General features: G+C 48.6%; 1 protein-coding gene across 1 annotated transcript in view; it reads right to left on the bottom strand.

The window, feature by feature from the left end:
* LOC144153541 (acetylcholinesterase-like) overlaps nucleotides 1–13959 on the bottom strand; it is a 113950-nt gene that overhangs the window by 91573 nt on the left and 8418 nt on the right. The window contains exons 3-4 of the mRNA XM_077685169.1: nucleotides 2257–2390; nucleotides 394–624 (exon numbers count right to left, since the gene is read on the bottom strand). Coding sequence (XP_077541295.1) covers nucleotides 394–624; nucleotides 2257–2390 — 365 coding nt within the window. The remainder of the gene's footprint in view (nucleotides 1–393; nucleotides 625–2256; nucleotides 2391–13959) is intronic.

The raw sequence follows: 13959 nt of genomic DNA, 5'->3' as shown, positions 1-13959 counted from the left end.
CGATGAGGCGCGCCGTAGTGGAGGGCTCCGGATTGATTTTGATCACCGGGGGTCTTTAACGTGCGCCTAAATCTCGAACACACGGGCGTTTTTGCTTTTCGCCTCCATCAGAAAAGCGGCCGCCGCGGCCGGGAATCGAACCCGCGACCTCGTGCTCAGCAGCACAACGCCTTAGCCACTGAGCCACCGCGGCGGGTGGGCCCGACTACTGCGAAACAGGGATGGTAACAACTCAAGTGCTCAAGTACTACAGTACTTGTGCTACAGTACTCAAGTACTGCAGCACCAAGGGTGCTCTCACTACGCTCTTGGCTTGAAATCATTTCGATTGGTCAAATCACTACTTGCAGAGTCGGAAAAAGAACGTGCCTGCAGGGAACGTGCAGGGCATACCTGAAGCGCCTTTCTCCGGCCGTGTTCTGCGCAAATCTGATGCCGCGGAACACGTAGACGAGTCCATCGTCCACCCTCTCTTTGAGGCCGCGGAAGCGACCTTGGCCCGGCACCACGAGAACCACCTCGTCGTCTCCGGCCGCGAAGAGGAAGAGCAGCAGCAGCCCGGCTACCAGGCTTCCGGCGACAACGCAAAATGACGCGGCGAGCCGGCCCAGCGCAGCGGCTTCTCTGCAGTATCGGGAGAAGCAAAAAAGAAGTCCGGAGTAAATAAAGCCGATTGTAATCGGTAGCGACTGTTCGCCGTTAGGTAGAATAATTGTGGGAGCGTGTGTGCCGTTTGAACAATCGGTAGAGAAAAAGTTCTCCTGTAGAGGGCAACTGGGAGACGAAATGCGTTATTTCAATTCTAAGAACTTGAAGTGAAGCAATCCTAAAAACGGGACAGAAGTAACGGCAAACACGTGCGCTGACGACCAACTGCGCGCTTTGATTTTGTGGCAGGAGGCGTAGAAATAATTTAACACCGGAGACAAACGATGTGGTCACATCACGAGAACACGTGATCTGCCTCGTGTCGATAGAGCGTCGACTACTCAAGACTAACACGTAATCTTGTTTTCAAGTACTGAAAACCATGGTTCACTAACACGCACGTTTCCTTTGTTTTTGATTTCGACGTCAACGAACAGCCTAATGGGCAGCCTACTGGTTGAGTATTGAGTTGTCATGGAATTGTAGAGTGCAGCACAAGGAGGAGCAATGCTTTGAGAAGGTACATCCTGTCGATGACCTGACAGTAGCAGCATGTACCGGCAGGCGGTCATTTAAGCAGCGAGCGGTCTAACATATGTAGGATCGTCCTCACTGCAAAGGTATTTTGTGTTCGCCTTTGTGGACACATTCGACGTTCGTCTCCTGCGCTTCTTCACGGATGTGGGTGCACGAGAATTTCCAGCGCTCCGATTTCCAGTGTCCACATGCTTGCTCGTGTAACTCAGTTTCACTAATTTAAAATGAAATTTCGTAATTATTTTCAATCGATGACGCTGCGGGCCGTAATTCGTCTTCAATTTTCTGCTTAAAAATTGTACGTGGAGGGCATTTTATTACGGTAAAATATATTTTTTCTGCGCTCTTGGACTGTGCAGAAAAAAACGAAGGCCAAATCTAAGAAACACACAAAATATATTGTTTACATAGATGTCCATTTTTCGAGCTCAGGCACTAAGAGGTGGCTGGAACGTTTTTGATTTATTTGCGTGTATTCCACCAAACATCAAACCACAGAGTCTATGACCGGCCTGACGACACGATTCCTTCTTTGCTTTGAAAACCGAGGCTTATGACCGTGCCATAATGGGCACATAACTGCCAGCACTACATCGACCGTAAACCACCGATGGCACTGTTGCATTATTTCACCTGATTGTAGAGCATTTATGGCTTGAAAGTGCCGAAGAAATATCGGTCACAAATAAAACTTCCTTCACAATGTGGTGAGCGCACCTATACGGGTGAGAGATTCTCAGTAGGGTGTTAGAGGGACAAATAGTAATGTACCACCCGTAATGAACTTAGTTTAATTTAAGTCTTACGGCTGTCTCCACAGATACATTGGTCACACACACACCCCAGAATGCCAACCAGGACAAACCAATGGCGGCCAAATTACGCTGGAAGTAAGACTACAAAAGAGTTCGCAATGGTTCACAAGCTCGTGCCGTAAATAACAGCAAACGCCAAAATTTCTGGTGCTTTTCAACGCGCAAGCGGTAGCCTGTTCAAATCCACGCGGAACGCTCACCGCCCACACAAATGTTTTGTTATCTGTGCATTGCGTGTGCGAGATAACTTGCTTACTTGGAGTTCACTCGGAAGGCGGAAGCCCTGTTTTGTTCCGCGATGATTGCCATTAACGCAAGTGGCTTTTTCTGTAGCGCGTTCAAGTTTTCGTTTCCGCTACTGGGTGGCAGTGCAGGAACGTTGGCATCTTCCTAAGGCGTGAAGGAATGAAAGGAAAAGTGAAAACACAACGTCAACAAAACTTTTCAAGGAGCCCTGAAACAGGCTTTGCCGATACATGGATGTTCCTTTTTTCAGACGAATCAATGTTCTAATAGTCACATCTTTCAAGAATATTGTTGAAGCGATGAGTACTAGTGCAGTCAATGCAAATCTGAAGAGCCCATTGTTCTCGGCGAGTTTCCGCCTCGTTTCGTTTTCTCCCTGCACCGTGCGAGCTCTCCGCTCGGATATTAGCCATGATGCCTCGCTTCTCAGTGACGCATGCAACAACATCGGGATCCGCACGCCTGCTACTGGGATAGTACTACGTCGCAAACACCACTTTGGGGCGGGGCCTTCTGACTTTCTGCGTTCTGTTTGGTGCGCGTTATTTTTCTCTCATTCTGCTTATGAATCCCGCACTCCGTTCACGGCTGGAAAAACTGGAATGGGGCGGGATTTTTACACTTTTGCATCACTAGAGACCGCAACTTTAGGCAAAATGCTTATTTTTTCCTTCCGTCTGTATCAAGCCTATTTAACATATAATCCCGAAGTAAGGGAAGGGGAGTATTTTAAGTAATAGTTTATTTTGTCTATAGTGCCAATTTTGATTGTATGAGCTTTTTTGTGCTATTTTGCCTATATGGGATTTTGGCAGATAAAATGCCTTTTTTGTGTTATATATACCCCTTTTGAATTTTTTGAGTCCATGTTCTGCAGGCACTCTCACTTCAGAAGCCCGCAACGGGACGTTTGTTTCACGCCGTTTGCTATAAAAATCCGCGCGTCATGCCAAACACGCCGAGAAGCCCATACTGTTCCCATGCCGCCACCACCTCGAACTCGCGACCTCGGCCGAGCCGCTAGAAACCCGTGCGCAGCGAGACCGTAGCCAAGCTCACCGACGTCACCCCGTTCCGCGCGAACTCTTTCGTTCTATGTCCTTCTGACGGGCTGTGTCCACGGAGCAACAGGGAAAACTGCTCACTGTGCTGTATCTATTGCTAACGGAATAAAAAGACAGCAAACAAAAAATGAACGCGGCGCAGCCGCGTACATGCCGCTCAAGCTCAAAGACGCCTTTTGCGGGAAAACACGGGCAGATCTGAGACGCCAAAGTTTTAAGGTGATGCCACGAAAACGTGCACTGTCAGCCGCCGATCACACGTACACCGCCGGCTGGCACGATGCAGTACGCGTAGCGCGAAGAAGGAACAAGAAACGGAGCTCAGGAATGGGGGTGTCGGCACTTTACAAGCAGTCTAGTCGTGACACCCCTCATTTGCCGCGGCTGGGTAATCTAAGAGAATCTGGGAACCTCGCATCAAGGGAATTATTTCCAAAGAATCTTGCGTGGTGTCGAATGTTATTAATCGGAATATAGCGCATACTTAGTGAATGGTGTTATTCCTGCAGCTTCACAAGTCATCCGCTTCTCCAGAACAGAATAGCTGAGTAATTTCTACAGAAGTATTGCACTTCCCTGTACTATCCATGGGATTCATCTCTGTTGTGAAAAGCTGAGGAGCTCGTTCTGCTGCGTCAACGAATCCTTCTGACCTCAGCCAGTCTTGACCAGAATGTGTATTGTGTATTTCATAAATCAGACGGAACGGAGACAATCCGGCTAGGGACCCTCGCAGCCTCCGTACGCCCAAATGAGCTCGCGTTCGACAGCTACGCGGAATCTTTCTTCGAAGCGCACTTGTGTCTTCAGGGAGCAGTTACCGATTGTGCCTTTTCAACCAAAGCCCATCGTTACCCCTTAAACAACTCGGCTAAGGGCGGAAAACTATACCATAAACACTCCGGTTTTATCAACAGCTTTGCAATGGACAAATGCGTCACAAACCAAAGTATTTGCCCTACGCTACACTTCAACGTGACAGGGCGCATTCGTGTGCTTACTTCGCATTGCTGGAAGAAAGCATTTCAGAAGCGGAGAGATGTTGGTGCCACTCTGTCTAAGAATGCTGAGTTCATCTGGGATGTCCAGGAAAGATCCGCAACCATCACCGAAGGACCGTTTGATTAAATCTGCCTCGCATAAAATTTCTCTATTCCTCCACCCGTTCCTAACGGCTCTCGAATGTCAGCGCCGGAGAGAAAGCTGCGGGACGACGCCCTCCCTTCAGGGACCGGGGTGTCCACACCCGCAGTGAGTAGCGAAAATTTTGCTTACTAGCACTGCATCAGGATGGACGAGTGGCTACGTCCGGGCGCAGTGGAGATATGAATTGATTGATTGTAGGGTTTAACGCGCCGACGCAACGCAGGCGATGAGGCGCGCCGTAGTGGAGGGCTCCGGATTAATTTTGACCACTTGGGGATCTTTAACGTGCGCCGAAATCTCGTACACACGGGCATTTTTGCTTTTCGCCTCCATCAGAAAAGCGGCCGCCGCGGCCGGGAATCGAACCCGCGACCTCGTGCTCAGCAGCGCAACGCCTTAGCCACTGAGCCACCGCGGCGGGTAGTGGAGATATGAAGTCTGTTGCCTTTTTCGCTTCGCTTCACTGGATTCCACGTGCTAAAATAACTGCAGGATGTTCTGAGTAGCAAACGTTGTGATGTCCCAAATGGAATTATATCATGGAGCGTTGTTTTTCCCGCACCATTATCGACTGAAAGGTACAACTTCAAGCAGCAAATCATTGAGATTCGTGTAGCTTTTCATGGCTTTCAACCTCGTCTTCTGGTGTTGAATCACCGTGAATTTCCCGTAAATTTTAAAATAACAGCTCTTCTACTGCTTATTTTACGGAAGAAAATAAAATTACTTTCCCGCAGCACATTGTGTTTGCGGTTCAATGCAAGTCAAACATTGGTGCTAAAATAGGCTTCTGCATCAAAAAGGAATTGAGCCTATATATGCCTAAACGGGAGTAATTGGTGCCTATATATGTGCCGAAATGGCACGTCTCAGCGCCTATTATAGGCGCCCTCTTCGAAAGCGCCCTCTTCAGCTTAGAAAACGAAATGCTAGAAGAAGGAAAAGAGTATAACTACCTCGGATAGATGGTTAGTGCTGACTCCAACCTCAAGAAAGAAGTCCGGCGCAGAATAGGTATGGGCTGGGGAACACTTGGTAAGCCCGGCCAAACAACTCAGAGTAAGCTACCTATATTACTTTAAAAATATACGACCAGTGCATGCTGCCGGTGATGACATACGGAGCTTAAACTTGGCGCATTACTTAACAAAAGTAAAGCCGACGTAGATTGGCTCAACGGGCAATGGAACGAACAATGTTAGGAGCAAGACTTAGGGATAGAAAACGAGCTTCTTAGTCAGGGAACAAACTCGTATAGATGATATTGACACGAACATTGTTTTGGGTTTTTTTTTTTTTTTTTGCCGACCGGCTACGCCGGGCTGTGTTATCTGCCAAGCCTGAAGCGCACGTTCCATTCCTTATGCCGCACGTTTTGTCTCCTTTGATAGTTCGAGTGTTTGGAACTAACGACACCAGCCTAGAATAGTCTTTTTTGATCTACACTGTTCTGGATGCATTTCGACTGTTCGAGAAACCCTCGCGCCGAGACCACAGAGCAGACGCCGTGCATTCGACTCTGAGACACTCACCTGCGCACATCAGTTTGTTGAGTGCTGCTTCACCGCCTGTGTATTCTTTGTTAGGGGAGCACAAGTTCGCACAAGTTCTGCAGCCGATCGCCGTCCCGTCGAGGCCCTTCCTACAGACTGAAATGGACCTTCTGGGCCCGTTCTCTACGTCACGATCCAAGAACAAGTGGATTGACGTAGCAACAGACCACACGACACACTACGCAGAGACCGCCGCTCTTCCGAGGGGGACTGCACACGAAGTCGCCAAGTTCTTCATAAAACAAGTTGTGCTGCGACATGGAGCCACTGTAGTCCTAATCACGGATCGCGAAACGGCGGTCACCGTGGAGCAGGCGCAGCGGGCGCAGTGCCGGCGCAGCTTTCGCTTCTCGATCGATTCCTGGCGGTGACCCGTCGTCCCGGCCGGTTTTGTGGGCGTCTGTGTTTGGCGACCCAGTCAAACTACGTGGGCTTTCGATCGGCTGACGTCTTTGTATCGCCGTCGGCGTCGTGTGACAACGCGCTCTCCCAACACGAAATTCGGCAGGAATATTACGCTACAGCAACACGGATCACCGAAGAACGACGGCGCACCACTCCCAACCGAACGGAGCAACGGGACGCCTCAACAAGACGATCACGCATATGCTGTCCATGTACGTCGAAGTTGAACATAAGACTTAGGACGAAGTCCTTCCGTATGTCAAGTTTGCGAACAACACGTCTATCCACTAAACTACGCAGATGACAGCGTTCGAGTTTGTCTACTGAAGACGGCCGACTACGATGCTTGGCGTGCTGCTTCCGCACGTAGAAAACGACGACTTCAACGCCGACGTCCAAGGATACCTTCAGCGTGCGGAGGAGGCCCGCCAGCTAGCACGAGTTCCCACGACGGACAGCCAGCTGGTGGATGCCGGAAGCTACAAGCTCCGACGCCGATACGCCGACTACCCCCGAGGGATCGTTTGTGGGTTTGGACTACCATCCGACGACGTGGACCCAGTGAGAAGCTGCTGCGACGGTATTTCGGACCCTATCGGAATGTACGTGTTGGCCAACGTACCTACTAGGTGATCCCCGATGGTGATTACGGGACATCACTAGGACGCTAGCGTCACGAGGTCCTCCACGTGGTTCGCCTGAAACCTTACTACGCAAAATGAGGGAATTTCGTTGTTTGTTCGATATGTTTTTTTTTATTTTTGCATCGGGTCGAGTCTGTCTTAGGCGGGGGGTAAAGGCCACGAACCATGTTTTGGGTTTGTTTTGTTTATGCTGACAGGCTGCGTCGGGCTATGTTATCTGTGTTATCCGTGGGCCAAGCTTGACGCGCAAGTTCCATTCTTTATGCCGCAGGTGTTACCTCCTTTGATAGTTCGAGTGTTTTCAACCAGCGTCACCAGCCTAGAACAATCTTCTTTGATCTGCAGTGTTCTGGATGCAATTCGACTGTTCGATAAATCCACCGGCCGAGAGATAAACGCCCGCAGAGCAGACGCCGTGGCATTCGACCCTTTCGACGCTCACCTACGCACGTCACTTTGTTGAGTGCTGCTTCGCCGCCTGTGTATTGTTTGAGTTGTTAGGGGAGCACAACTTCGCTCCTATAAACTTTTTTTCCTTGAACACAACTGCGTCACCTTTGGATTCGTTATCATAGTTGAAGTATAGAAAAAGAAAGGGACTTGGGCTGGTCATGCAGTGCGGCGAACCGAGAAACAGTGGACAATTTGGTAAGAGAGTGGACGCCAAGAGGTGTGTCTAGAAGAAGGGGAAGGCAAATAACAACAGTGTTAGCTTCCGTGAATTCTTAACGTTCGCTCAGATAGTTCTCTTATTGAGGCCGGTTTGATAATAGCTTCCGTGAACTTTTTTGGAGAAGGCAAAATCAAACTGCTTAGTATTTTATTGGTTTCTTGAACAAACACTCAATGCGCCGTGTTGGCGCTGCTATTTTCACTCACATACGCTCCTACGATCCGCTTAGGTCCCGCACCATACACGCACACCCTCTGACGCTTAAACTTTCGACTGCCCTGGGCACAGTCTGTGTGGCGCCCCGAAACCAGGACTGTATAGGTGCTGGTGTCGGATGTACCCGGGGCATCCCGGTCGGTCATAAAGACGGCACACCTGACGGCGAGCAATAAGAGACGACTGTGGGAGCAGGTTCGCCCAGCTCAATGTTAGAGGCACAGAGGTCCGAAATATAGACGGCATTCAATGAGAAGGTTAACTCCTAATTTCTTCGCCTGGCAACAGTGGAAACGGCCAAGGACATAGCGGGGCTTGTGCAACTGCGTCCGCGCACGGCAGAAAAAAAGGAAAACACCGGCGCGCGTCGTCTGCTCGGTTTCAAACCATTCCTTAACGGTGGTGTAAACAGAGATGTGATTAATCGTATTCACAGTGGAGTAGAGGCATTACTTTGCGTTCGGTGGCGTAGAGTTGGAACGTCCAACACACACCATGTGCTTAGCACGGACAAGTACCGCCATCCTGCGGATCCCGACGTAACCAGTGACGGCGCGCTCACATGGTTGCCTGCATACGTACCTCGCCAATAAAAACAACCTATAAAGACAGCTCTTCACTTAAAATAAAATACACGCACAAGATATGGGAGAGGAACGAAGTGTTGGCTTACACGATGGACGATGAAATATCGAAATTTGGTGGCCAGTAGTGGACTCGAGCGGCGCTTGAGAGGAGCGGTTGGAAGTCAATTGAAGATGTCTTCGCCCCGCAGTGGGCCTGAGTAGGCTGATCTTGATGATGATGATGTTCAGAGAACGAGTTCAAAACTGAACAAATTGTGCAGATGACTTAAATGATGTATTGACATTTATAATGGTAGCTCCACAGTTCAATCAAAAAGTGTTGTTTTGAATTCGCGAATAGGATACGCGAACCATGTCACGTAAAACCCGCCCAGAAAAACAAAGAACAGACGAGACCCTGCCGTAATTTTACCCGGCCACGTCGACGAAGTGCGCGCGACTCTTGAAAACACTGCGCCATGGCAGAACACGTGGATTTGGGAAAACAATCTGTTTGCTAAATGGAGGTGTATCCATGTGTCATATCGTGTCGTAGCCTTCGTGTTGTATCCATGTTTTCTACGTGGTGTGAACAATTCCTGATCGGTAAACTGAAAACGTTTTTCAAAAACGCTTGTGCAGTGAAGTTCCGTTATGCCTCCACCCTCATCACCAGCAGCTGCGCTGCTACCATTACGTGCGCCCGGCTTCGACGGCAATTTCGCAATGCGGCAGTATTGCTCGGCGTACTTTTGTTTTACGCGTTACGCTAAATACTTTGGCCACGGTATTACCTAGACTACCTTCGGCAACTCTCCTGCACTTAACTGAGCTTACATTTTCTACAGTAGTGCCGGTCGCACACACATGTGTACTTTGCAGCTTCAGGGAAACAAAGCTCGCCGGAGCGCATGGGCGAAGCGTCGTAGGCCAAAATAAATATCGCATTAGCACTAGAGTTCAGTTGTATGAGCTTCATGGCCCTTACTATGTTTGCTACCCTCCAGAAACTAACATAAGAGCCGCATTCATTACGGCATCAGGGCGCAGTTTTCGCTTCTCGATCGATTCCTGGCGGTGACCCGTCGTCCCGGCCTGTTTTGTAGGTGTCTTTGTTTGGTGAGCCAGTCCCATTACGCGGGCTTTCGATCAAGCTGACGTCTTTGTGTCACCTTCAGCGTCGTGTGACAGCGCGCTCTGCCAACTCGGAAGTCTGCATCGCTATCATGTCGTAGTTGTGTCTGCCTACTGTGAGCGCGCCTTAACAAGCAGCGTTGTAACAGGGTGAGAAATGCAACACAATAGCCTGTAAGCATGCTGCGAAAAGCGATAATTAACCATAGGTGCCGCCACAAACCGCCGGCGCCGAGCAGACGAAGCTATCTTTTCTAGAAGGGCGAGAAAAAAAGCCATCGCGTAGCACAATCGCCGCTTTGTGACGCACATGGGAGAATCGATGACGTAAATACCTGTGCATTACGGTGTCCAAAAGCGCGCAGTAAAAGCTCGGGAAAGGGGCAACAAACTTTGCAACGAAAGTGTGAGCTTTCCGCTGCACGTGAAAAAGTTATACTTCGAACATAAAACGTCGAGCCCCCACCTAACGACGGTGCTTGTTCAATTGGTGTGCTCAAAACGCCTTTCAAGACCGTTTTGAGTTCTAAAAATACTGGTGATGAAATCTTCTACATTGGTGTTTTTTAACCAAATTTGTTTCTCTTCAAATTATCGTACGCACTCGTTGTGACAAGAGAATTCTCATCCTTTTCAGCAGTTGAGCAGGCGCACCCATTCCGTATACACTTGTTACCTTTTTTGGCCTCAATCAAACTTATTGGTTCACTTCTAGTATAAGTAAGATACTCCGCTGCATATGTTTTCATTCAGGATGGGGGTCTACAGTGGCAATGGCAATTGTTGCATGCAGGTATAAAAGGGAAAATTCGAAATGTAGAAAATGTATCCCGCCAAATGACATGTTTTTTGCGATCCTTATCGACTCTATATAGTCACACAATCATTTTAGCCTCAAATGGGCGTATGTGCTTTGTTTGGATTCGTGGCAGCACGGGTACTGTCCCATGCATGTAAACGGTTTACTTCGTGATTTTCACTCACGGGTGTACTGGTGACGGCTACCCAAGGGTTCAACGTTACCTTTTCATTCATTCTAGTTACGAGTGCGTCGTTTTCTTGTATTTTTCAACTTTGCTCCTTGAAGCGTGGGTCAGTTCATGTTGTTTCCCACGCAGTGTAGCGCCCACGCTTGCATGCGGTTTCTGGGTAGCTAGGTAAGTGTATTTGATACTGAAGTTGTTACATGCAGCGATGCAACAGTTTCGTTTTGTTAATAGCAATTGCAAGTTGTTTTACTTACGGAGTCAACGTTGTGTACATTCTGAAATGTGTAGTGAAGCAAGCAAGAAGGGAAGATTAAAATTACCCAAGTGATTTCTGCTTCAGTATTGTATTCACTTTGTAGCATTCTGGATGTTTTTCAGTTGTCACTGCAGCGTGATTTTACAGCACTCGAAATAAAATAATGTAGGCCCCTAAATACACCACAGCGAACAATTTTTCAATAATGTCAAGTTTGAATTCTTACAATCGAATGGCAATACAATTGCGAAACGAATTGATAGCGTGTTCGAATAACCAAAAATGCCTACATTTCCGCCCAACTGGCGGTCCCGATTCCTCGAGAGCTCACACTTTAATGGCAGAACGCTTCGATGTGGCGGCATTTCACTGGCACACTAAGCTCATGTGCGGTTCACAAAACTCCCCGCCCATCTGCATTCGTATTCACAGGCAGGGCTTACACTGTTACCTTGCCTTCAAAAACATTTTAGGCATGATCCAGAAAAAAAAAATGGAATGAGAGCAGATGACATAACAGAGACAGCTAATTTCTGGGAACCATAGCCAAAACAAATATCCAATGCGCATTGAATGCGTTCATTTACGCTCACAGTTAAAACTGCAAGTTCCAAAGCCTACGACAATGTCTTACAAAGCGGCATCATAACAAAGCTGCAAGAAATAGGAGTTACAGGAAATCTTCGCTTCGTTTACGCTTTCATCAAGGGTCGCTCCATGCAGGTGCAATTGGGGGACGTTCTAAGTAGCACTAAAAGTATATCGCGAGGGGTGCCGCAGGGAAGTGCTCTGTCCCCTACACTTTTCAATGTGGCAATGGCGGGCCTCAGTCGATCATTAAAAAAAGGATTGCAAGAAAGTGTACTTATCAATATATGCAGAAGACCCATGTATCTGGATCTCCGGATATCAACACAAGCGGTTGGCTATGATAGCTCAAGGAGTAATTCCTTCGGTACAAGCCTATCATGCTCTCTCTCCTCAGTGGGACTAATGGTCTCGGCGAAGAAATGCTTTATTTTGTTTCCAGGTAGACAATGGCAAACTACGCGCCTCAAGTTACCCTTAGGTGGCTTGCCAAGGCGGCAAGCTAATCGCGTGAAGTTTTTCGGCGTCACCATAGACCATAAGTCATTCTGGAGGCAAGCCGTGGAGTCTCTTGTCACGTCCTTGGTACCACGCTTCGACGAATTGCTGGAGCTAACTGGGGGAGTCACCCGTCATCTATGCTTTCACTCCACTCGGCGCTCATCTTGAGTCGGGTTGTTTACGAACTATCTGTTTTGTCTCCCTCGGTGTCCCTGGAGTCCCTGTCGGAGGGAGTCCCTGTACCGATAGGGCATTAAGATATCCCTAGGAGTTCCCCAGGCGGCGGCAAACAAAGGGGTCCTTGACGAGTTCCTATTTCCACCGCTACGCTTGATGGCGTCTCAGCGGCTGCTCTTGCAGCTCATCCGGCTGGGAGAGTCCGATGCCGGAAAGACATTGCTCAGGCGTCTTCACTTAAGGGTGGAACCTCGCATACACGCGGCACTGAACTCTCTCAGCGTTCTCTACCCGCAGTGGCGGAAGAATCATCGTCACTGGGACTCACCGTGGTCTTTCGAGAGCTTGGAGTATCAGCTCGCCATCCCGGGCATCGCTCGAAGAGATTTACACCAGTGGCTGAAGCGAGAATGTTAGCACTTGAGCTCTTGGAGCAGTTGTACCGAGATTGTGTTCACGTGTTTACTGACGGATATGTCGACAGAGAACAAACCACCACCGCAGCGGTCTTTGTGAGTCCCGGCATAAACGTTTCCTGGGCGGCTCGCATTGACCATTTGACACCATCTACAGCGGCGGAATGTATAGTGATTGAGGCGGCCTTGAAAAAGTTCAAATCGTTTCAGGTGCGGCGTGCGGTAATTCTTGCGGATTCCAAGTCAGCCCTACAACTTTTGCAGCTTGGATTTCACGCAGATAAAACTTGTCAACGTATTCCTACGTCTCCTTCAGCAGCTAAATGGAAATGGGATTAGCGTTCGCTTCCAGTGGGTTCCTTCCCATGTCGGAGTGGTTGGAAACGAAGCCGCAGACAAGTTGGCCCGTGAAGAGACATCTTGTACTCGTATTCTAAAAATGGTTCCAGACGAACGGTGATTTGTAAAAACGATCATTAAAAACACTTCAGATCTCTTTGGTTACCACAACACCAACCTTGTGTTACCAAATGAATGAAGAGGACGAAGGCATCCTTACTGTTCCGCATCCGGACCAACTGAGCGCGGACACCGGCGCCGCTTCGTTAGCCCAACCTTGTCTCCTCACCTCTGTGCGCAACGTGTTGTGTAACAGGTGATATCGGACATTTTCTTATGGAATGCCGAGAGCATGGAATGGAGGGGTTAGCTTTGTGTAAGGAACTTCAAAAAAGACCAGCTCCGCATGACTCTTTGGATGATATAATTTTTTTTCTGGGATATTGGATAGCGAGGAGAGGCATTTTGTGCCTGATCCTCGGGTTTTTAAGTTACGCACGCCTCAGTAATTCCTGGTGATTTTCCGCGTATAGCGGAAAGAAGGTGTTGATAGGGGGAGCAATTGCCGGCATATCACGCCAGGTTAGATCCACCCGTTAATAAACGTCATCACCCCCCTCCCCCACCACCGCCAAGTTTACAATCCGTGTGGGTGTACATATTGCGAGCAAGTGGAAATGCATGAGACAATTTTCTTACTTCACAATTACATTTACCGGCGAGTTTTTTTTCTAGGTTGTTTTCCCACTCTTACCTGCTGTTTTCTTTTGCAAGCGGTATTCTTGGTATCCTTAGAAAGCTGTTTTATGTACGCCCGACTCCGAGTCAAATTTGTCCTGCGCTCAAATAGGTCAGCACATCTTCAGTGTCCCCCTCATCATGAGAAGCTGGTCAGTAATAACAAAAAAAGCGAAGCACTCCTAACTTATTCTTCACGGTATTGTTACAGGGTATGGCGTGCGTACTCCACCAGCCCTCCGACCATATTAACTATTTCCTCCTCTTCCGTCGTTGAAGCTTCCCGATCATCATGGTCACAAACCGCA

This window comes from Haemaphysalis longicornis, unplaced genomic scaffold, assembly GCF_048455015.1.
Source record: "Haemaphysalis longicornis isolate Haplotype H1 unplaced genomic scaffold, Haemaphysalis longicornis Haplotype H1 scaffold_9, whole genome shotgun sequence".
Classification (NCBI taxonomy): Eukaryota; Metazoa; Arthropoda; class Arachnida; order Ixodida; family Ixodidae; genus Haemaphysalis; species Haemaphysalis longicornis.
Note: the sequence above shows the minus strand (reverse complement) of the source record. Positions and strands in the feature narration are given on the sequence as shown.